At 51.4% G+C, this 23,452-nt stretch overlaps 2 protein-coding genes across 4 annotated transcripts in view; one reads left to right on the plus strand and one right to left on the minus strand.

Annotated features, from left to right (window-relative positions):
* The window catches only part of GASK1A (golgi associated kinase 1A), a 401,830-nt gene that overhangs the window by 58,499 nt on the left and 319,879 nt on the right, over window positions 1-23,452 (minus strand). The window lies entirely within an intron of this gene.
* ANO10 (anoctamin 10) overlaps window positions 1-23,452 on the plus strand; it is a 134,484-nt gene that overhangs the window by 9,100 nt on the left and 101,932 nt on the right. For 2 of the 3 annotated variants that reach the window (XR_014773850.1, XM_084754207.1), the window contains exons 2-5: window positions 1,676-1,828; window positions 6,553-6,750; window positions 7,610-7,744; window positions 20,477-20,596. Coding sequence is in view for 1 of the 3 variants with exons in the window: in XM_084754207.1 (XP_084610333.1) it covers window positions 1,690-1,828; window positions 6,553-6,750; window positions 7,610-7,744; window positions 20,477-20,596 (592 nt within the window). In the remaining 2 variants the exon portion in view is untranslated. Of the gene's footprint in view, window positions 1-1,675; window positions 1,829-6,552; window positions 6,751-7,609; window positions 7,745-18,182; window positions 18,386-20,476; window positions 20,597-23,452 lie in introns of those variants that run through there. The other variant, XM_084754208.1, reaches the window with a different exon arrangement.

Below are 23,452 nucleotides of genomic sequence, written 5' to 3' on the forward strand. Positions count from 1 at the left end.
GAGGAGGGCTGGCCCCTCCCTGGAGGCTCTGGCCTCTTGGTTTCTCACATGCCAGTTGCTGGAATTTAGTCTGTGTCCATGTAACGCCAGCACACAAGGACAGGTAGTCTAGACATGTGCAAGGGTGAGGGGGGCAACGACTGCCATCAGTTCTGCCATTGGTTCAGCTGCAGCCACTGCGCTGTCAGTGGCTGGACCCTCTCAGTCCTTAGTCTCTCCTCAGAGTTGTAGACAGCATCCTGCTGTGTGTGTACTCCGCCCATTAGACCTTTGTTTACTCCCCAGGAAAGGAAAGCCTTCTGCCCAGGGAATGCCTCAGGCTAGATGCTTCCTTTTTCTCCTAGTTTAGCACATTCAAAGACTTTATGCAAACAGCCCCTTTCAGCCCCCCTGCGGTGAGACAGCCTGTCTGCCCAGAGGCACAGCAGGTGAAAGCCCCGAGAACTGCTCTGCTTGCTTACCATTGCTTCTCCGTCTCTAACCTGCAATAAGAAAGAACTTCAGGAGGAGCCTCGGGCTCCTCCTCCCCCCCCCCCCATAAGAAAGAACTTCAGGAGGAGCCTCTGGCTCCTTCCCCCGGCCCCCAGTCCCCCGGAGTCCCCTGGTTCTGTTGAGTCTCTAGTTTGAATCACTTTCTCTGCACCAGCAACTAGAGAGTGAGAACCCTCATCAGGTTGTTTTGTGGTAGATGAATAGTCTTTTTGGTTTTTTGTTTTGTTTTTTAATTTAAAAAAATTTTTTTAGCTTTTGTTATCTTTGAAACATTTAATTTTGCTGAAGGGTTCAGACCCAGCATCTACAATGTAACAAGCAAACTGGGGCCCCATAAATACCCCAAACTCTGAAGGATCCAAAGGCTTGCACACACACACACACACACACACACACACACACACACACACACACACACCCTGGAGCATATACTCACAGGGATGCATACAAATTGATTCATTCTTTTATAAAAAAGAAAGGAGGAAAAAGTAATAAATCGTGTATTTATGAGGAGGACTTGTGGACTTAGGTGAGTAGATACCTAGGCCAGCCCCTCCTGTGCCTTCGGTTAAGGGAGCCTCTCCCAGCTGGCAGAACCTTTGCTCACTTTTTTCCCGTGTCCTTGCCCTAGCTTGGCAGCTGCTCCCAGGGAACACAGCTCTACCGTGTTCCCCTTGCCTGTGGGCACCATCAGCAGTGAAGTTATAGTGCACACCTTTAATCCCAGCAGTCAGGAGGCAGAGGCAGGGGGATTGCTGTGAGTGTGAGGCCAGCCTAGTCTATGTACATAGCAAGTTCCAAGCCAGCAAGGCTACATAGTGAGACCTTGTCTCAAAATTAAAAAAAAAAAAAGTGTGTATGTGTGTATGAATGTACATATGCAAGTGTGTTTTGTCTTCTATAGAAGGGTTTGTGTGTGTGTCTGTGTGTGTGTGTGTGCATGAATGTGCATGTGCGTGCATGTGCATGTACAAGTGTGTTTTGTCTTGTCTTCTGCAGAAGGGTGTCTAAGTCCCTCACCGGCCGTCCTGAGGTAGAAGTCCTGGCTTGTGTTCTTCCTCAGTGGGTCATGTTTAGCTTGTGTAGTTCGAGAGGATGTTCCTCTAATGGCTCTGCCTAGCTGGGTAGCATATTGCTTTTCCCTCAGAATAACTGGATTTTGCTTTTTTGTTTTAATTTTCAGTAAGTTTGTCAAAGATGAGAGTGACTTTGTCAACGCTGGATACTTGCGAGAGCCCCTTCACACCTCTAGTGGTCATAGAACTTGCCCAGGACGTCAAAGAAGAAACCAAAGAATGGCTCAAAAACAGAATTATCGCTAAAAAGAAAGATGGAGGTTAGTGAAATAGTTATTCTCTCAGCTTGGTCGTGATAGTGACTGGTGCATGTCCGCAGCGTGTCACACAGCCATCTTGGGGCCCTGTATCTCCTGTCGGGGCTTGACAAGAGATCTTAAATCAACACTAGATTGTGAGCCCTGTAAGAGCTTTCCTCCGGTTCTAAAGGCCGCGCCTAACACAGTGCCCGGCGGGAGTCTGCACATGGCAGGAGGATCGGAAGTAGTTTCCGTGTGAGTAGACATGGCCATGGCTGCTTGTGATGCCAGTGGACGGGATGCATCTGGTCTCTGCCTGTAAACACTGCTGCCCGGGGTCGGGGGTGGGGGGGACAACAGACATGAAAATCCAGTTAGAGGCTGAGCTGTCAGAGCAGCGTGCAGCTCACCCACGTGAACCGTAATTGTAGCTGCTGTAATAAAGGAAGGGAGAGCGAAGGGTTGGGGTTGCTTTGACAGCGTGTTACAGGATGGTGGAGATAACGTCAGATGCTGTGGCTTATTCCTCTTGAAGAGCAACAGGAGCTTGGGCTGGTGAAAACATTAGGGTTTGGACCAGCAGACAGCCTTCAAAATACACAGAGCCACATGCTGTGCCAGCTGCAGACAGAAGTCATGCGCCTGACAGTGATGGTGACTGTAAACTGTTGCCTTAAGAATAGATTTCTTGAATGAAAGTGGGAATAAATCATGCTTTTAATAGTAATGAACCAAGCCGGGCATGGTAGTGCACACCTTTAATGACCGCACTTGGGAGGCAGAGGCAGGTGGATCGCTGTGAGTTCGAGGCCAGCCTAGTCTACAAAGCAAGTCCAGGACAGTCAAGGCTACACAGAGAGACCCTGTCTTGAAAAAACAGAAAAAAAGAAAAAAAAATAGCAATGAACCAAAGGGTTCAATTTTTGCGTGCTGAAATTTGAGATACTTTTATTTGGACTGGAGCCTCCTTTTCATATTTCTGTGATTTAGGAGTAATTCCAGTGAGTCTCCAGCTTCCTTTGCTCTGCTCCTGTGTCTTCAGGGACACTGGGGGGGAGGGGGGGAGGGACAGCTACAGTACCCCAGTGAGCTATTGTAGGAGAAAGCACTTTGGATCCCCCAGGGCGAGGATGCGTGTTCACTATCCCATGGTTTGATTTTATTGTCTCTAAGCTCCTGCCAAAACTGGGGAAAATAAAAGAAAACAAACAAGCAAAACAATAACAATAACAACTGTTTTTAAAAACAGAACTATTTTAAAAAGAACTATTTTTAAAAATATAAAATTCTTTGTTTGGCTCTGAGATGACTGAGCAGCAGCCTGGCATCCTAGAGGCCCCAGAATGGGGGACAGTGTAGCTCCTGGAGAAATGGGGGACAGTGTGGCTCCTGGAGAAATGGGGGACAGTGTGGCCCCTGGAGAGCTGCAGGATCTCCACAGCTTCCACAGGGTGCTGCCCAGGAGCCTCAAGTTCAGCTCGCTTTGAAGAGGATACAGGGAGATTCCACCCAACGGAAGATACCATTTCCCCTCCTCCCTCCACACATCTAACTCACATTCCAAAATGCAAGGACAAGCTTTCCAACAGTCCAGGAGGAATATTGAATTTCTCAGGGGTGTCTGATCCATCCAGGATGAAAGAAGGAGTCACAGAGAAAGCAGGAAGTGTCCCTCCAGGAAGTGTCCCTCCAGGAAGTGTCCCTGAGGCCTCTACCCCTTAAGGGAACATTCCATGAATGAACCTCAGCCACTTGGTGTTCCTTTCTTAAACAAGGAAGACTGCCAGAAGGGAACTCTTGAAGGGGTTGAAGAGCAGCAAGTGTGAGGAGCCGGCTGCAGAGCTCAGGGGCAGAAAGAGAAGCCACCACAAATGAAGAGTGACGCAGAAAGTCTTGTAGGAAAAGCAACTTTTACAAAGTGAAAACATAAAATCCCATGTGAAAAATCATACAGTGATTGAAATAACATTGGCAAGACCTCCAAGAACAAAAAGTAAAATTTGAGGGCAAAGAAACTAAGGAGGGCCAGCGTGGGGTGCACACACCAAGTCAAGGGACAGACGGGGAGCTGAGGAGAAGCAGTTAGTAAAGAGAATTTTAGGACTTAGTCCAGCTCTCTGGCAATGCCTTAGGATTTTATTGCTGTGAAGAGACACCATAACCAAGGCAACTCTTATAAAAGAAAACACTTAATTGGTGCTGCCTTACACTTTCAGAGGTTTATTATCACCGTGGCAGGAAGCATTGCAGCTAGCAGGCAGGTGTGGTGCTGGAGGAGCAGAGAGTTCTACACCTTGATCCGCAGGGAGCCAGGAGGAGGCTCTGGTTCCACACTGGCAGAGCGGGAGCACAGGAGACCTCAAGCCCACTGACCCACACTGACCCCCTTCCTCCAACAAGGCCCGGCCACCTAGCAACGCCACTCCCTGTGTGCCAAGCATCCAAACCACCACAGAGAGAGGGTGTACCCTGTGACCAGCTGCAGGACCCTGGGGACTAAGGCGCAACAGACTTGCAGGCAAAAAGGAAACAAAACTAGGTCCAGGGCAAAGGGTCAGACTTCTCAAGAGCTTCCGATGAGGCAGTGGGATGCTCCTCATTTTTGAAGGAAGGGATCAGTCCAGGGGTCTGGACATGCGGACAGCTTAGCCAACAGTGGGAGGGGCAGAGGACAGAGAGGCCATGCTAGTACAGCTGTTGACAGAGTTTCCCTCAAGTCAGTGTGTCAAGGGGAGATTTACCCAGAGTGCCTGGAATAGAACTGTTCAGTGTAGACTAGGCAATGGGTAAGGCAGAAACTGGTAAGTGAAAGGAGGCGGTGAGTGTTATGAAATCTAATGCGGTGAGGGGGAGTAGCTTTGGTGGCCTGTGCCAGGATGTGTCCCATGCAACAGAGCTTGTGTAAAAGAGGTTTATTGCGAGGAGAGGAGTGAGGACCTGGGAGAGGGTCAGAGGCGGACAGATGGGGACCAGAGCCATGGGGACAGCGAGGGAAAGAGAGAGGACAGGGAGAAAGCTGTGCTGGCTGGCCTTTTTATCCTTAGTACACACCTGACGGCAGTGGCAGGTGATGACGTAAGCAGTTGCTAGGTCCCTGAGAGCAGGCCAGTGGAACTGCCTGTATGCTAACAACGAGAATCAGTCGACATGCCACACTTTTTCAAAGCAGTATTGGCATCTAGTCCTCTTGGAGGTTACACCAAGACTCCTCCATAGAGTGGCCTTCCTCAAGCTTGAAGAGGAAGCTTCGGTTTTCTTTACAGAACACACAGAGCTGGGACTTGAAGGCAAAAGAGGTGCACACTGGGAAAGAAGAACAACAGAGCGCTGTGGCGATGTGACACCTGTGCAGCCCAGCCCAGCTCAACACCTGTGCAGCACAGCACAGCCCTACACCTGTGCAGCCTAGCCCAGCCCTACACCTGTGCAGCCCAGCCCAGCCCAGCCCTACACCTGTGCAGCACAGCACAGCCGTACACCTGTGCAGCACAGCCCAGCTCAACACCTGTGTAGTCCAGCACAGCCCTACACCTGTGCAGCATAGCCCAGCTCAACACCTGTGCAGCCCAGCCCAGCCCTACACCTGTGCAGCCCAGCCCAGCTCAACACCTGTGCAGTCCAGCCCAGCCCTACACTGTGCAGCCCAGCCCAGCTCTACACCTGTGCAGCCCAGCCCAGCCCTACACCTGTGCAGCCCAGCCCAGCCCTACACCTGTGCAGCCCAGCATAGCCCTACACCTGTGCAGCCCAGCCCAGCCCTACACCTGTGCAGCACAGCACAGCCGTACACCTGTGCAGCACAGCCCAGCTCAACACCTGTGTAGTCCAGCACAGCCCTACACCTGTGCAGCATAGCCCAGCTCAACACCTGTGCAGCCCAGCCCAGCCCTACACCTGTGCAGCCCAGCCCAGCTCAACACCTGTGCAGTCCAGCCCAGCCCTACACTGTGCAGCCCAGCCCAGCTCTACACCTGTGCAGCCCAGCCCAGCCCTACACCTATGCAGCCCAGCCCAGCCCTACACCTGTGCAGCACAGCATAGCCCTACACCTGTGCAGCCCAGCCCAGCCCTACACCTGTGCAGCCCAGCCCAGCTCTATACAAGCACCCGGCACTGCCCACCCCTACTTTAGTGCGTGGTTCACGTAGGAGTTAGAAGGTTCACTGGAGTCTGGGCAGATGGGCAAGGCTGACTGGAGTCTGGGCAGATGGGCCAGTAGGGGACAGTTAGGTGGAGGGTGCCGGAGGGAGTGTCAGGTGGGAGGGGATGTGCTCAGCCTGTAAGCACCAGCATTTCTCTTTCTCTCCAGTGCCTGCATTAAAGCGCCAGGCACACTGGTGCAAGTCTGTATCCCCAGAGCAGGGCTGCACACTCACGAGGACCCCTGGGAGCTGCTGGCCAGTCAGCTTAGCTAAACTCGTGAGGTCCAGGTTCGGTGAGAGACCATGTCTCAGATAATAAGAGCAGTTGAGGAGACTCTGGACATCAACCTCTGCACTGCACATACGCAGCCGAGCACATATGTATCTACACGTGTGCTCATACCTGTGCATAGCACGCACAGAAGAACTAACTTCTATTCCCAGCTTACATATGTTTCTTTTTACTTGGATCATAGACTTAATTTGCTAATATAATTTCTTTTCCTTATACCAATATAAACATTATATTTTTATAGAAGATTTTAATTTTTTTGAAAGTTTTTGTATGTTTTATTCAGTACTGCACTATCTTGTGTTTGACAGGTGCCCAGCTGCTGTTTAGACCACTGTTAAATAAATATGAAAAAGAAACACTAGGAAACCAGAATTTATACCTTGTCGGTGCCTCCAACGTCCGCTTGTTGCTGGGGGCCGAAGCCGTCGGCCTGGTGAAGGAATGCACGGATGCTGCCATGCGGGCCTTCACCTACGGAACCCGCCACAGCTTCAAAGGCTTCCGTGGTAGGCTGCGCGAGGAGATCCGGGGGCTGCACGGCACCAAGCAGTCACTACCTGGACCCTAAGTAAATGAGTGGACAGGCCGTCCTGGGTCCTTGGGCCGTTACTTACCCACTACACCCCACGCCCACCTGGGGTATATAAACACAAGTTAGAGGGGACACCTTTTTTATTTTCATTCTTCTAATTTCAGTAACAAATGTATATGGTCTCAATAGCAAATGCAAGCATTCAGTAATTTGAAACCTCACGTCTTGGGCTGTTTTGCTCCTGATGTGGTGCAATGGCTGGCAGATGTGTCCTGGCATTTAAGGGCATCTCAAGGAGAGTACCCTGTGGAGAGCTAGGGCCTCCTGCACTCTGTGAGGGAAGATGCTTGCCTCAAGTGTCAGAGCCGCGCTTCTCTGACAGACTTTGTTCTCCACGATGCTTGGTTCCAGGAGTGAGTGAGGCCAATGTGAGTTTGTGGGGGGCTTTCCCATTTAAGTCGGCTTGGCCATCGGGTTAGACACATTTGGGCATGTGCAAACTGACACAGCGTCACCCTCCTCCCCACTGAGAACATCTGCAACTCAAGGAGGGCAGCCTCTCGTCACTGGCTCCATGTAAAGCAGGACAGCGTGTGCTGATGGACGGTTGGGGCCGGAGAAGCCATGACGAAGGCTGAGTCAGAAATCAGGAATCAGAGGGTGCCTTGTACCTAATGCACTTTGCTATCTTTTAGTTGTCCAGGTTTGTACTTTGGCCACTGCACAGGTTTTTCCTGCTTACGGCATTTCCGTAGCCACAAGCATAATAATTAAGCATTATCAACTTCATATTGCTACTAAGAAAGTAACCAGCAAGTTCTGTTGTATTCCAGATAACAATGACGACTTCCTCACCATGGCCGAGTGTCAGTTCATTATCAAACATGAACTTGAGAACCTTAGAGCCAGAGACGAGAAAATGATCCCTGGCTACCCCCAGGCCAAGCTGTACCCCGGGAAGTCACTGTGTAAGTCACTGCCACCCACTCTTAACACCCCTCGTCAGCCACAAATCCGAATTGTTCGGCGAGTTCACAGCTTGGTTGCTGTGCCTCTAAGTGGCCTGTTTTGTTCAGCTTGCCACACACCAGGTTCTTGCAGCAGCCAGTCAGCTGCGAGCTCCGCTAGGCTGTCAGCTCACCCTGTGCCTGGGCACATCCTCCTGTGAGCGTCAGGATGGGTGGGGCTTCGGCCTGGGGTCCTGCTCTTGCTCCCTTGGCCATCACTGAGGAGACCATAAACAGACAGAGTAACTTAGGACGTCTTAAAGCATAGCACTGTGTAACCTTGATGGTGCTGGGCCTTCGGAATGGAAGCACCCAGGGTGTGCGGCAGCGTGGCCTTGAGCTCTAGGTCCCTGCGTCTCTCTCTCTCTCTCTCTCTCTCTCTCTCTCTCTCTCTTTCTTTTCTTTTCTTTTATACCTTTCCCAACACAGAGTTTCAATATGTAGACCAGGCTGGCCTCAAACTCACTGATCCACCTGCCTCTGCCACAGGAGAGCTGGGACTATAGGCGTGTGTCACCACACCTGGCCTGGTTTCAGCGATTACAGGCGTGTGTCACCACGCCTGGCCTGGTTTCAGCCTCCTTGCAGGAGGGCAGGGCTTCCTAGCTGTCAGCAGCTGTGTTGCCAGCCTGTCTGCTCAGGGCGAGGTCCGCAGACCCGCCCACCTGGCCTGCGCTCTGTGCTTTCAGCTCTTTGCTTAGGGCAGTTTCTCATTTGCATTTTCCTGGTACTGATTTCTTTGGACCTCTGGCCTTTTGCCTTCCATCCGTGTGTTCTGTTCACACTGTTTCAGGTGCTGGGTTCACACACCATAAAGCAAGGAAAGACTTGTTTGTGGCAGTTTTCACATTTCATGCTGTTTCCCTAAACGGTAATCATAGAAGAAGGAGGCATAAATTCCCCATCTGAGTTTGAGGACCAGTTGAATTTTTGTAGATGTGCTTTCTGCCCCATGCTGCACTCGCCCTGGCACTCCTCTTCCTTACTACACACCAGACTCTGGAGGCTGTGAGGTTTTGTAGTTTGTCTCTGTCATCAGTGTGGTCGATGGTGCCCCTGTGTGAGCCTTTTCTTGCCTCCTTCTGGTGAGTTCTGCCTGTCTTATTAACTTTGATGATGAACGCCATTTACTGCTTTTTCAAATAGCCGGAATATTTTATTTATTTTTATTGTATTTTGGACCATTTATTTATGTTTGGCCTACAATTTAATTTTGCCATTTACTTTTAAAATCATTTGTATTTTGTTTTCTCGATCAAACATAATCCTAGAGCTTGTTAACTGTGGGGATTTCATCACATTTCTACCAATTTGCTATCTTCAAGGTGTGTTGTTTGCTTGCTTGCTTTTTGCCTTGCATCTTTATTATTGGCTGCGGAAAGATTTTTGGCAGGTTTCCAGTGTAGACTGTGCCTTTTACAGTCATTAATTACTAATTGCTTCCGTGTTCAGTGCTGTATAAGGGTGAACTCAGTCTTATCTTGGGGTTCTTGCTTCATTCGGTGTGTCTGTTTCTGTGAATTCTTTTGCTCTTAGGACCTCTGAGGGTCATTTTAGCAGGATTTCATCTTAGGATATGTTTGGGTTTTGCATGTAGCCTAATCTGCAGACTTTTTTCCTTAGGAGGATATTTCTTTATTGATGCCATTTGGTTCAGTGGCTCCTGGTAGTCAAGGCCTGGGCTTCCCACACACCAGGCAAACCCTCACCGCTGAGCTGTAATTTGGATGTACACTTCGTACTGGACTGTCTCCTTTGGTGTTGTATTTCATGTGGAAATTGCTGTTTTCTGTGCTTTAGAGAAAATTTCTACCTCATGGTGTGCCACATTTCTCTTTTTTCAGTGAAAAAAAAAAAGCTAGGAAATCCTTGTATTTTTAAAAAATACCTTCAATCAAGTTTTACATCATAAAATTTTCTTAATTTCTTTGACTTTGTATCATTTTAAAACTTAAACCAAAAGTTAAAAATTTTTTTCATCACTGTTTAGTATTACAGCATAGTGGGTGTTGTGATATTTTCATACTTGTGTATCTCTGACTTGATGTTCCTTTCTCCGTGGCCTCCATGGCCTCCATGGCTGCCTCCCTCCTGCTGGTCGCCCCTCCTCAACTTGTCCCTCTTCAGCTTTCACATTAAATTTAGCCCTGCATATGTGAGAAACATGACATGTTTCGTCATTGTCCCCTGCCCCTTCTCCATGCCGACCCCTCCCTCCCCATTGCTTGGAGGACCAGTGCGCCATGCTCTCGGAGGCTGAACTTGATGCCCTTTCTCTGCAGTCATATGTAGACTGGATCATGGAGCCAGCCCAACATTACCTTGGAGGCACAGATGAGGTGGTGGGAGCAGCTCTCCTCATAAGGGAGCAGCTCATGTGTGGGAGCAGCTCATATGTGGGAGCAGCAGCTCTCCTCATAAGGGAGCAGCTCGTGTGTGGGAGCAGCAGCTCTCCTCATAAAGGAGAAGCTCATGTGTGGGAGCAGCTCTCCTCATAAGGGAGCAGCCCTTGGTGCTGGCCGGCTTGACTGTGTACACTCACTGGAGGCCTTCTGGCTCCTTTACTTCATGATGAGGCTTCCAGAGCCCTGACAAACTCTTGCTGTTTTATATCTTGGGGCTTAAGTGCTACCACCCATGGCAAAGGCTGGGGCTGGGGACGGTTATGGTCAGTTCTTCTTGGGCACTGTCCTGTCATCCTACAGGGAAAGACAACCATCATCTGAGGAAGTGTTCCTCCTTTTGCCTTTGGGGTCTCACTGGGTGGGATCTGCCTTGTGTAGGGGTGTGCACCATGTGTGTGTGTCTCTCACACCCTCTGTATAGCAGGTGTCTGAGGCTTGTGCATCATGTGTGTGTGTCTCTCACACCCTCTGGACAGCAGTTGTGTGAGGCTTGTGCATCATTTTCCCACCTGTGTTTTTTGTTGCTCCCTCATTGTAACTTTATTAATCTGGAGTTGGTAGTCATTTCATTTCCTCACATTGCTCTTGGGAGCCCTTTCCTTCTGTTCTCTTAGCTTATGTTTGACTTTTGATTCTGGAGATGTGTTTGCATGGGTCTTCGATTTGTCAGTGTTTCATTGTGTGACTCTGACTTGGTGGCATCGTCACTTCCTGCTGCTTCTTCTCTGCCCTCTGTTTGCATTGTGCTCCCAGCTCTGTTGCCTTGTTTTTCTGCAGTGTCACCAGTTTCTCTGTGATTATTAGTTATTGTTTTTTTTTTCAATCAGGAGCTCAGTCTGAATTGCAGACCAGCCTCAGATTTGCAGCAATCCTCCTGCCTCAGTGTCCTTAATGCTACAATTACAACCATGAGCTACCACTAAATCTTTTTTTTTTCTTTTTTGGTTTTTCGAGACAGGGTTTCTCTGTGTAGCCTTGGCTGTCCTGGACTCACTTTATAGACCAGGCTGGCCTCGAACTCAACATCGATCCACCTGCTTCTGCCTCAGGAGTGCTGGGATTAAAGGCGCTAAATCATTTTTAAAGAGTCCTGTTTTCCCCAGACTGGCAGTTTGGGGAGCCAGGACATGGGAGGCAGGGGCCAGGGTCTCCAGGGCCAAGCAGTGGCAGTGAGAGGTTCATCTCTCGTCCTGCAGTAGACTCCCCTTGAGGCACCTACATTCTGTAGAAAGCTTCTAGGGAGCCCTGTTCCTGCAGTGGTTCAGTGCCAGAGCTGATGCCTTCCCCTGGCTTTCGCAGGTGCTTCAGATGTGCACCTGTGCCTGTGTCCATGTCCCCACCGTGTCCCAGTTACTCCGGAACACTGGCCGCCATCCTCCTGCTCCATCCAGGTTCACAGACTTTTGTTTACTCTTGCTGATGTCAAAGGCTTTGTCTTGTGATTTGCATTTTTAAGTTTTGGCTTCCTAAAGCATGCTTTCTTCTGGTTTTCTTTGGTTTTAATTTTGTCCATGAACACGTAAGGTGTTGTTATCTCTGCTGCTCCAGGTTACCAAGCTTCCCACGTTCTGCATCAACACTTGACGATGCTCTTCCAAATGGCACATGTAATCTTTCTCGCTCGATTGGGTGGGAGGCGTGGTCCAGACCCTTCTAGGTAGTACTCTAGTCCAGTCCAGATACCCGTGGTCCTGTGCTGCTGGAAGCTTCTCGTCTCTCTCTGCTCACCTGTACCCATCAGTGGAGCAATTAGACATCACCAAATCGACCTGGGGTTTCCCAATCCCACCCCAGCTTCCAGTTCTTGTATGTTTCCTTGTTACTCAGCGTGAGTTCTCACCTGAGCTGAGCGATGGTGCTATGGTATAATCTGGAAATGTGATGCAAAGAAACCCTGTTTCTTACAAAGTTAGCTCACCCTAGGTCCTCTGTTGTAGTAACAAAAGGGCAGACTACTGTGTGTTCTAACACACCTGATGTCTTTAATGTTGTATGGATGATCTCCAGGACATCTTCTGTGTAAAAGGACGGACACGGTGGAATAGGTGGAGTTTGTCTCTAAAATCCCTCAGCAACATGGTAAGAGCAGTGGCTTAGTTCTCAAATACCACTACAGGAACATATGTAAGAATGTTCGACCAATGATATGTGTGTATATTAGATATCACACAGCACAAATGCACACACACACACACACATGCACGCGAGCACACATGTACACACACATACTGTGTTTGGCCATGTGCATTTGTAGTCTTTATGGTGAACAGGGAGAAACCCAAGTGAGAAACACAGGACACATGGGCACCAAATGAGAAACACAGGACACATGGGTGTCAGGGGAAACACAGGAGACATGGGTGTCAGGGGAAACACAGGACACATGGGTGTCAGGGGAAACACAGGAGACATGGGTGTCAGGGGAAACACAGGACACATAGGTGTCAGGGGAAACACAGGACACATGGATGTCAGAAGAAACACAGGACACATGGATGTCAGAAGAAACACAAGACACATGGGTGTCAGGAGAAACACAGGACACATGGGTGTCAGGGGAAACACAGGAGACATGGGTGTCAGGGGAAACACAGGACACATGGATGTCAGAAGAAACACAGGACACATGGGTGTCAGGAGAAACACAGGATACATGGGTGTTAGGAGAAACACAGGACACATGGGTGTCAGGGGAAACACAGGACACATGGGTGTCAGGGGAAACACAGGACACATGGATGTCAGAAGAAACACAGGACACATGGGTGTCAGGAGAAACACAGGACACATGGGTGTCAGCGGAAACACAGGACACATGGATGTCAGAAGAAACACAGGACACATGGATGTCAGAAGAAACACAAGACACATGGGTGTCAGGAGAAACACAGGACACATGGGTGTCAGGGGAAACACAGGAGACATGGGTGTCAGGAGAAACACAGGACACATAGGTGTCAGGAGAAACACAGGACACATGGGTGTCAGGAGAAACACAGGACACATGGGTGTCAGGGGAAACACGGGACACATAGGTGTTAGGAGAAACACAGGACACATGGGTGTCAGGGGAAACACAGGACACATGGATGTCAGGGGAAACACAGGACACAGAGGTGTCAGGGGAAACACAGGACACATGGGTGTCAGGGGAAACACAGGAGACATGGGTGTCAGGAGAAACACAGGACACATGGGTGTCAGGGGAAACACAGGACACATGGGTGTCAGGAGAAACACAGGAGACATGGGTGTCAGGGGAAACACAGGACACATGGGTGTCAGAAGAAACACAGAATACATGGATGTCAGGAGAAACACAGGACACATGGATGTCAGGGGAAACACAGGACACATGGATGTCAGGGGAAACACAGGATACATGGGTGTCAGGAGAAACGGAGGACACATGGGTGACAGGGGAAACACAGGAGACATGGGTGTCAGGGGAAACACAGGACACATGGGTGTCAGGGGAAACACAGGACACATGGGTGTCAGAAGAAACACAGGACACATGGATGTCAGGGGAAACACAGGACACATGGATGTCAAGGGAAACACAGGACACATGGGTGTCAAGGGAAACACAGGACACATGGGTGTCAGGAGAAACACAGGACACATAGGTGTCAGGAGAAACACAGGAGACATGGATGTCAGAAGAAACACAGGACACATGGGTGTCAGGGGAAACACAGGACACATGGGTGTCAGGGGAAACACAGGACACATGGATGTCAGGAGAAATACAGGACACATGGGTGTCAGGAGAAACAGAGGAGACATGGGTGTCAGGGGAAACACAGGACACATGGGTGTCAGAAGAAACACAGGACACATGGATGTCAGGGGAAACACAGGACACATAGATGTCAGGGGAAACACAGGACACATGGGTGTCAGAAGAAACACAGGACACATGGGTGTCAGGAGAAACACAGGACACATGGGTGTCAGATGAAACACAGGAGACATGGGTGTCAGGGGAAACACGGGACACATGGGTGTCAGGGGAAACACAGGACACATGGATGTCAGGGGAAACACAGGACACATGGATGTCAGGGGAAACACAGGACACATGGGTGTCAGGGGAAACACAGGAGACATCGGTGTCAGAAGAAACACAGGACACATGGGTGTCAGAAGAAACACAGGAGACCTGGGTGTCAGGGGAAACACAGGAGACATGGGTGTCAGGGGAAACACAGGAGACATGGGTGTCAGAAGAAACACAGGAGACATCGGTGTCAGGGGAAATACAGGACACATGGGTGTCAGGGGAAACACAGGACACATGGGTGTCAGGGGAAACATAGGACACATGGATGTTTGAAGAAACACAGGACACATGGGTGTCAGGAGAAACACAGGACACATGGGTGTCAGGGGAAACACAGGACACATGGGTGTCAGGGGAAACACAGGACACATGGGTGTCAGGGGAAACACAGGACACATGGATGTCAGAAGAAACACAGGACACATGGGTGTCAGGAGAAACACAGGACACATGGGTGTCAGCGGAAACACAGGACACATGGATGTCAGAAGAAACACAGGACACATGGATGTCAGAAGAAACACAAGACACATGGGTGTCAGGAGAAACACAGGACACATGGGTGTCAGGGGAAACACAGGAGACATGGGTGTCAGGAGAAACACAGGACACATAGGTGTCAGGAGAAACACAGGACACATGGGTGTCAGGAGAAACACAGGACACATGGGTGTCAGGGGAAACACGGGACACATAGTTGTTAGGAGAAACACAGGACACATGGGTGTCAGGGGAAACACAGGACACATGGATGTCAGGGGAAACACAGGACACATAGGTGTCAGGGGAAACACAGGACACATGGGTGTCAGGGGAAACACAGGACACATAGGTGTCAGGGGACACACAGGAGACATGGGTGTCAGGAGAAACACAGGACACATGGGTGTCAGGGGAAACACAGGACACATGGGTGTCAGGAGAAACACAGGAGACATGGGTGTCAGGGGAAACACAGGACACATGGGTGTCAGAAGAAACACAGAATACATGGATGTCAGGAGAAACACAGGACACATGGATGTCAGGGGAAACACAGGACACATGGATGTCAGGGGAAACACAGGATACATGGGTGTCAGGAGAAACAGAGGACACATGGGTGACAGGGGAAACACAGGAGACATGGGTGTCAGGGGAAACACAGGACACATGGGTGTCAGGGGAAACACAGGACACATGGATGTCAGGAGAAATACAGGACACATGGGTGTCAGGAGAAACAGAGGAGACATGGGTGTCAGGGGAAACACAGGACACATGGGTGTCAGAAGAAACACAGGACACATGGATGTCAGGGGAAACACAGGACACATAGATGTCAGGGGAAACACAGGACACATGGGTGTCAGAAGAAACACAGGACACATGGGTGTCAGGAGAAACACAGGACACATGGGTGTCAGATGAAACACAGGAGACATGGGTGTCAGGGGAAACACGGGACACATGGGTGTCAGGGGAAACACAGGACACATGGATGTCAGGGGAAACACAGGACACATGGATGTCAGGGGAAACACAGGACACATAGATGTCAGGGGAAACACAGGACACATGGGTGTCAGAAGAAACACAGGACACATGGGTGTCAGGAGAAACACAGGACACATGGGTGTCAGATGAAACACAGGAGACATGGGTGTCAGGGGAAACACGGGACACATGGGTGTCAGGGGAAACACAGGACACATGGATGTCAGGGGAAACACAGGACACATGGATGTCAGGGGAAACACAGGACACATGGGTGTCAGGGGAAACACAGGAGACATCGGTGTCAGAAGAAACACAGGACACATGGGTGTCAGAAGAAACACAGGAGACATGGGTGTCAGGGGAAACACAGGAGACATGGGTGTCAGGGGAAACACAGGAGACATGGGTGTCAGAAGAAACACAGGAGACATCGGTGTCAGGGGAAATACAGGACACATGGGTGTCAGGAGAAACACAGGACACATGGGTGTCAGGGGAAACACAGGACACATGGGTGTCAGGGGAAACACAGGACACATGGGTGTCAGGGGAAACACAGGACACATGGGTGTCAGGGGAAACACAGGAGACATGGATGTCAGGAGAAATACAGGACACATGGGTGTCAGGAGAAACAGAGGAGACATGGGTGTCAGGGGAAACACAGGACACATGGATGTCAGGGGAAACACAGGACACATAGATGTCAGGGGAAACACAGGACACATGGGTGTCAGAAGAAACACAGGACACATGGATGTCAGGGGAAACACAGGACACATGGGTGTCAGAAGAAACACAGGCCACATGGATGTCAGGGGAAACACAGGACACATGGATGTCAAGGGAAACACAGGACACATGGGTGTCAAGGGAAACACAGGACACATGGGTGTCAGGAGAAACACAGGACACATAGGTGTCAGGAGAAACACAGGAGACATGGGTGTCAGAAGAAACACAGGACACATGGGTGTCAGGGGAAACACAGGACACATGGGTGTCAGGGGAAACACAGGACACATGGATGTCAGGAGAAATACAGGACACATGGGTGTCAGGAGAAACAGAGGAGACATGGGTGTCAGGGGAAACACAGGACACATGGGTGTCAGAAGAAACACAGGACACATGGATGTCAGGGGAAACACAGGACACATAGATGTCAGGGGAAACACAGGACACATGGGTGTCAGAAGAAACACAGGACACATGGGTGTCAGGAGAAACACAGGACACATGGGTGTCAGATGAAACACAGGAGACATGGGTGTCAGGGGAAACACGGGACACATGGGTGTCAGGGGAAACACAGGACACATGGATGTCAGGGGAAACACAGGACACATGGATGTCAGGGGAAACACAGGACACATGGGTGTCAGGGGAAACACAGGAGACATCGGTGTCAGAAGAAACACAGGACACATGGGTGTCAGAAGAAACACAGGAGACATGGGTGTCAGGGGAAACACAGGAGACATGGGTGTCAGGGGAAACACAGGAGACATGGGTGTCAGAAGAAACACAGGAGACATCGGTGTCAGGGGAAATACAGGACACATGGGTGTCAGGAGAAACACAGGACACATGGGTGTCAGGGGAAACACAGGACACATGGGTGTCAGGGGAAACACAGGACACATGGGTGTCAGGGGAAACACGGGACACATGGGTGTCAGGGGAAACACGGGACACATGGGTGTCAGGGGAAACACTGGAGACATGGATGTCAGGGGAAACACAGGACACATGGATGTCAGGGGAAACACAGGAGACATGGGTGTCAGGGGAAACACAGGAGACATGGGTGTCCGAGAAACACAGGACACATGGGTGTCAGGGGAAACACAGGACACATGGGTGTCAGGGGAAACACAGGACACATGGATGTCAAGGGAAATACAGGACACATGGGTGTCAGGGGAAACACAGGACACATGGGTGTCAGGGGAAACACAGGACACATGGGTGTCAGGGGAAACACAGGAGACATGGATTTCAGGGGAAACACAGGACACATGGGTGTCAGGGGAAACACAGGACACATGGGTGTCAGGGGAAACACAGGACACATGGATGTCAAGGGAAATACAGGACACATGGGTGTCAGGGGAAACACAGGACACATGGATGTCAGGGGAAACACAGGACACATGGGTGTCAGGGGAAACACAGGACACATGGGTGTCAGGAGAAACACAGGAGACATGGGTGTCAGGAGAGACACAGGAGACATGGGTGTCTCCCAGAGCAGCTCAGTGTCAGTTGGGTGAGAGTGGTCTGCCCACCCTCTGCCCCAGCAGCCACAGGAAGTGAGGACTGTGCTGGTCTTCCCTTGCCCTGAACTTTCCTGTCCTTTACTCTCTGGTCAGATCCAGCGTGAGTGGCCCGCTGGTCCCCACTGATTGAGCCTTGGTCAGGAGACCCAGAGTCCTTTTCCTTTTCTGGGGAACACATCACATCAGCTGAAGGCGACAGCAGGGCCAGGCCGCCCACAGCCTCCCTTCAGATGGGCATTTGTCCACTAACCGTGGGCTCTCACAGTCACTCTGGTACTTGATGTGACTGTCAGAACCCTGCAAGGAGGGATCTGGCTCAAGCTGTGCCTTCTGTTGATTGGCACAAGCACCATCCTGTTTTCCTTTCAAGGTAAGAGCCCTGCCTTGTGATTACAGCGGGAGCTGACAGGAGGAGCTGACTGGAGGAGCTGACAGGAGGAGCTGGAGGGAGGGTGTTACAGAGCCAGCCACTATGTTTAGCGCTGAAACCAGAACCGTGCTCTGGCCTTGATGGTGACGAGAAGCTGGTGGTTTAGTACTCAAAGCCTCTCCCCAGGCTCCATTCACTGCCCTATTTTTGGAAATATACAAGTGAGCCTTCCGTAGTAGTCATCTTGTGTAGAAGAACCCGGAACTGCATGCCACAGGCCAGCCCAGCGTTTAAATACAGGTGTAGAGCGAGGACCCACAGGCGAAGACTGCTCAGTTTCCCCTCCAGTTGGTACAGCTGAGTGTGTGTCAGGTTGTGAAAGCAGTGGGCATGTCTTTCTGGAAGCAAATTCCATTGTATGATCAGCCATATTCTTTAGTAAGAGACTCTACCAAAGACGCAATGGGGAAAGTAGCCCAGCTCCCCAGTATGGCTGCTGGGATGGAAACCCCTCCACACTAGCAGGTCACTCTCCAGAGGGCGTGGCCAGGGGGCCTTGATCAGCTTCTGTCGGTCTTTTCCAGTGTGAGCACTCCAACCATACTTGTCACCCGACTGCACAGGAAAGGGGGAAGCTCAATGCAAGTTTTGAGGTTCCTGTCTGTGGCTGTCTTTGTCATTGGACTGGAAAGATAAGAAAGAGTGAAAACGCTTGCTAGCAACAGCAGAGCTGCGGTGAGGGGGGCAGTGCAGGGGCGATTACATAAGCAATTCATTTAAAGAGCCGGGCGTGGTGGCGCACACCTTCAATCCCAGCACTCAGGAGGCAGAGGCAGGCAGAGCGATGTGTGTTTGTGGCCAGCCTGGTCTACAAAGCGAGTCTAAGGCAGCCAAGATAACACAGAGAGACCCTGACTTGAAAAACAAACAAGCAAGCAAGCAAACAAAAACAAAACAAGAATAATTTAGAGTTTGTCATTGGCCCTGGAAATTCTATTTCTTTTTTTGTTTTTGTTTTTTCTATTTTTTTGAGACAAGGTTTCTCTGTGTAGCCTTGGCTGTCCAAGACTCACTTTGTAGACCAGGCTGGCCTTGAACTCATAGAGCTCTGCCTGCCTCTGCCTCCCTGAGTGCTGGGATTACAGGCGTGTGCCACTGCACCTGGCTGGAAATCCTATTTCTAAGTATATATATTGAGAAATTAGTGAAGAGGTGGGATAATGTGTATGTAATAATTTCAGGAGTTTTGGGGGACTGGAGAGATGGCTCAGTGGTTGAGAGCTGCTCTTACAGAGGGCCTGGGGTTGGTTCCCAGCACCCACAGGGCAGTGTACAACCATCTGCACCGTCAGTCTTAGGGAATCCAATTCCTCATCTGATCTCACATGGTCCACATACATATATTCGAGCAAAGCATCCGCACACACAAAATAGGTAAATATTTTTTAAAAAATAGACTTTTAGTATTATTCATGATGGCAAAAACCAGAGGTGTAGACTCAATCACAGCGGGTGCACGCAGGGAGATGCTACAGCTGTAAGAGAAGCCTTCCTTTAGATGCTTGGCGGTTCTGTGAGGCTTCAGGGGGCTCAGGAGAGTTGAATTCAGTTCCCAGCAACCACTTGGTGGCCAGCGCCGTCTATAGTAGGATCTGATGCCCCCTGCTGGCCTGCAGATGTACATGCAATAGAGTGCTCATATGACTCACGTAGAAATGAGTCTTTAAAAATGTTTTGATACCACGGCTCAAATGAGCAAGAGCACTGTGAGGTGTGTCAGACAATTCCTGTTCTGTGTTTAAACATCAGTACGTTTGTGCGTAGGTTTCAGTGTGTATTTTGACATCTGGTTACACATTACGCGGCTGTTTGTCCATAGTGAAGAGTGCAAAGCTTGGCGCTTCTGACCTACAGTGTGTAAGGGCTAAGTTTTTACTCAACTTGCACTGCTTTCATAGTAAGAGAAAATGATAAAGATATTTTATATTCTGAAATACACCGTTCACACCCAGAGCTGGTGGGCAGCTGTGACACGGCCCGTGCACTGTTTGCTGCAGGCAGCCTAAGCCGCTCTCACGCTTCCCTCTGCAGTGAGGAGGTTGCTCACGTCTGGCATCGTGACCCAGGTGTTTCCGCTGCATGACGCCGAGGCCCTGAAGAAGCTGGAGGACAGCTGGTACGCTCGGCGCGTTCTCAAGTACCAGCCCATAGGTATGTGCCACTTGCCCGGGCCCCACGTGCAGCCGCTCAGTGCCCCGCGTCCCACGTGCAGCCGCTCTGTGCCCCGCGTCCCACCCTGCAGCCGCTCAGTGCCCCGCGTCCCACCCTGCAGCCGCTCTGTGCCCCGCGTCCCACCCTGCAGCCGCTCTGTGCCCCGCGTCCCACCCTGCAGCCGCTCTGTGCCCCGCGTCCCACCCTGCAGCCGCTCAGTGCCCCGCGTCCCACCGTGCAGCCGCTCTGTGCCCCGCGTCCCACCCTGCAGCCGCTCTGTGCCCCGCGTCCCACCCTGCAGCCGCTCAGTGCCCCGCGTCCCACCCTGCAGCCGCTCAGTGCCCCGCGTCCCACCGTGCAGCCGCTCTGTGCCCCGCGTCCCACCGTGCAGGCGCTCTGTGCCCCGCGTCCCACCCTGCAGCCGCTCAGTGCCCCGCGTCCCACGTGCAGCCGCTCTGTGCCCCGCGTCCCACCCTGCAGCCGCTCTGTGCCCCGCGTCCCACCCTGCAGGCGCTCAATGCCCCGCGTCCCACCCTGCAGCCGCTCTGTGCCCCGCGTCCCACCGTGCAGGCGCTCTGTGCCCCGCGTCCCACCCTGCAGCCGCTCTGTGCCCCGCGTCCCACCCTGCAGCCGCTCAGTGCCCCGCGTCCCACGTGCAGCCGCTCTGTGCCCCGCGTCCCACCCTGCAGCCGCTCTGTGCCCCGCGTCCCACCGTGCAGGCGCTCTGTGCCCCGCGTCCCACCCTGCAGCCGCTCTGTGCCCCGCGTCCCACCCTGCAGCCGCTCAGTGCCCCGCGTCCCACCGTGCAGCCGCTCTGTGCCCCGCGTCCCACCCTGCAGGCGCTCAATGCCCCGCGTCCCACCCTGCAGCCGCTCTGTGCCCCGCGTCCCACCCTGCAGCCGCTCTGTGCCCCGCGTCCCACCGTGCAGGCACTCTGTGCCCCGCGTCCCACCGTGCAGCCGCTCTGTGCCCCGCGTCCCACCCTGCAGCCGCTCAGTGCCCCGCGTCCCACGTGCAGCCGCTCTGTGCCCCGCGTCCCACCCTGCAGCCGCTCAGTGCCCCGCGTCCCACGTGCAGCCGCTCTGTGCCCCGCGTCCCACCCTGCAGCCGCTCTGTGCCCCGCGTCCCACGTGCAGCCGCTCTGTGCCCCGCGTCCCACCGTGCAGCCGCTCAGTGCCCCGCATCCCACGTGCAGGCGCTCAGTGCTCTCCTGCCAGTGCCGAGCCGCAAGGTGCCTGGTGGCCTGGTCACCACACAGGCCTTTGTGAATACGTCTTTTAAAATAAGATATTATTTGTCTTTAGTTGTGCGTGTGCGTGTGCGTGTGCGTGTGTGTGTGTGTGTAGGTGCCTACAGAGCTGCAGAGGCCAGAAGAGGGTGTCAGAGCCTGGATCTGGAGTCGTTTGAGCTGCTATGTAATTTGGTGTGAACTTGGGTCCTTTGCAAGAGCAGCAAGCACTCTTAACTGCTCAGCCATCTCTCCAGCACAGGACAATCGATGTCTTATGAGTATACCTTGACTGTGACTATTTAGAATTTGCGATGTCCTTTTCCTATGGAGATGGTCAAGCTATGCTTAAGTTGAGCCAACTCAATGAGGGATCCTCTGTTTTCTCTGAATAAGATTAATATCTCTGATATATATTGAATAATACCTTGTGAAAGTTATCTTAATATTAATGTTCACACACACACACTTAAAAATAAAGCCTTCAAGTTTTATTTCTTTTTTTTTTTGAGTATTTAATATCAAATTTTGAAATTGCATTTTAAAGTTTTTCTTGTAGTCCCTGAAATAAAAAGCTCATTTTGGTAATTCTAGGTCACACAGCACTCACTTTTATGTTACACTTGAAAGATTTTTTCACTTTGTTTTAGTGCCTAAATAGCAGTAGTGTAAGCATTGCCTGAGGGCTGCAGGTAACTGGCTCTGTCAGCTGCCTAGTTCTTAGAAAGGGGATGAAAGCCCAGGGAGAAAGCTGGTGTGGGCCACCGTAGACTAAACCTCTGGGAGAGCGGGGTCTGTCGAGAGGGGCTGGCAAAAGGGAAAGCCGCTGCTTGGAGACCAGCACACGCGTGGGCCTTGTGTTTTGTGCAGCCTGGTTCAGACTTAGGATGTCGTCATCACACCACTGTTTTCATCCCTCCTGGGTCCGCCGGGAGAGTCAAGGGAAGGAGAAAACAGCTCATCCCAGTCCACTCCAGCCTCCTTCCCAGGCAGATCCCAACATCCTGTTCTCAACACCAGCGAACCAAGGGGGTGGAGAGATGGCTCACTGGCTAAGGGAGCTTCCCGCTCTTGCAGAGGACCTAGGTACTTCCTGACACCCATACCCGGCAGCTCACAGTTTCGGGCTGTCTGCCTCACACCCTGTTCTGCCTCCTGTGGGCACTCTGTGCGTGCAGTGCATACACACACTCAGGCACACACACACATGTACATAAACTAAAATAAATGGCAAACTATGCCTGATGAAATCTAATGTGTGGCTGTTAAGGACTGGCTCCTCTGACCATCTTTCCCCCTCCCACCCTCTGGTCCTGCTTGTGTCCCAGCCCAGCTGCTCTGAGGCCCAGGGACGCCCCTCCCCCCCCCCCCCAATGTGGCCGAGGCTCGCAGAGGTGCCGTGTGAGTGGCCTCTTTGGCTTGTCAACAGGCTGCTTGGGCCACTCTGTCCTGTGCACAGAAGTTCTCCGCTCCACGTGCTAGAGCTGGGAGTGAGTGTGGGATCCCGTTTCAAGTCTGTGAGTGACTTGTGCTGAATGCACTGGGGAATCTCTCCTGACTCACTGGTATCTGTCTGTTCACGATCTACTGTGAACATGACTCCATCTTTACAAAGAGTTTCACAGCAG

This window comes from Acomys minous (assembly GCF_964271855.1).
Source record: "Acomys minous genome assembly, chromosome: 13".
NCBI lineage: Eukaryota > Metazoa > Chordata > Mammalia > Rodentia > Muridae > Acomys > Acomys minous.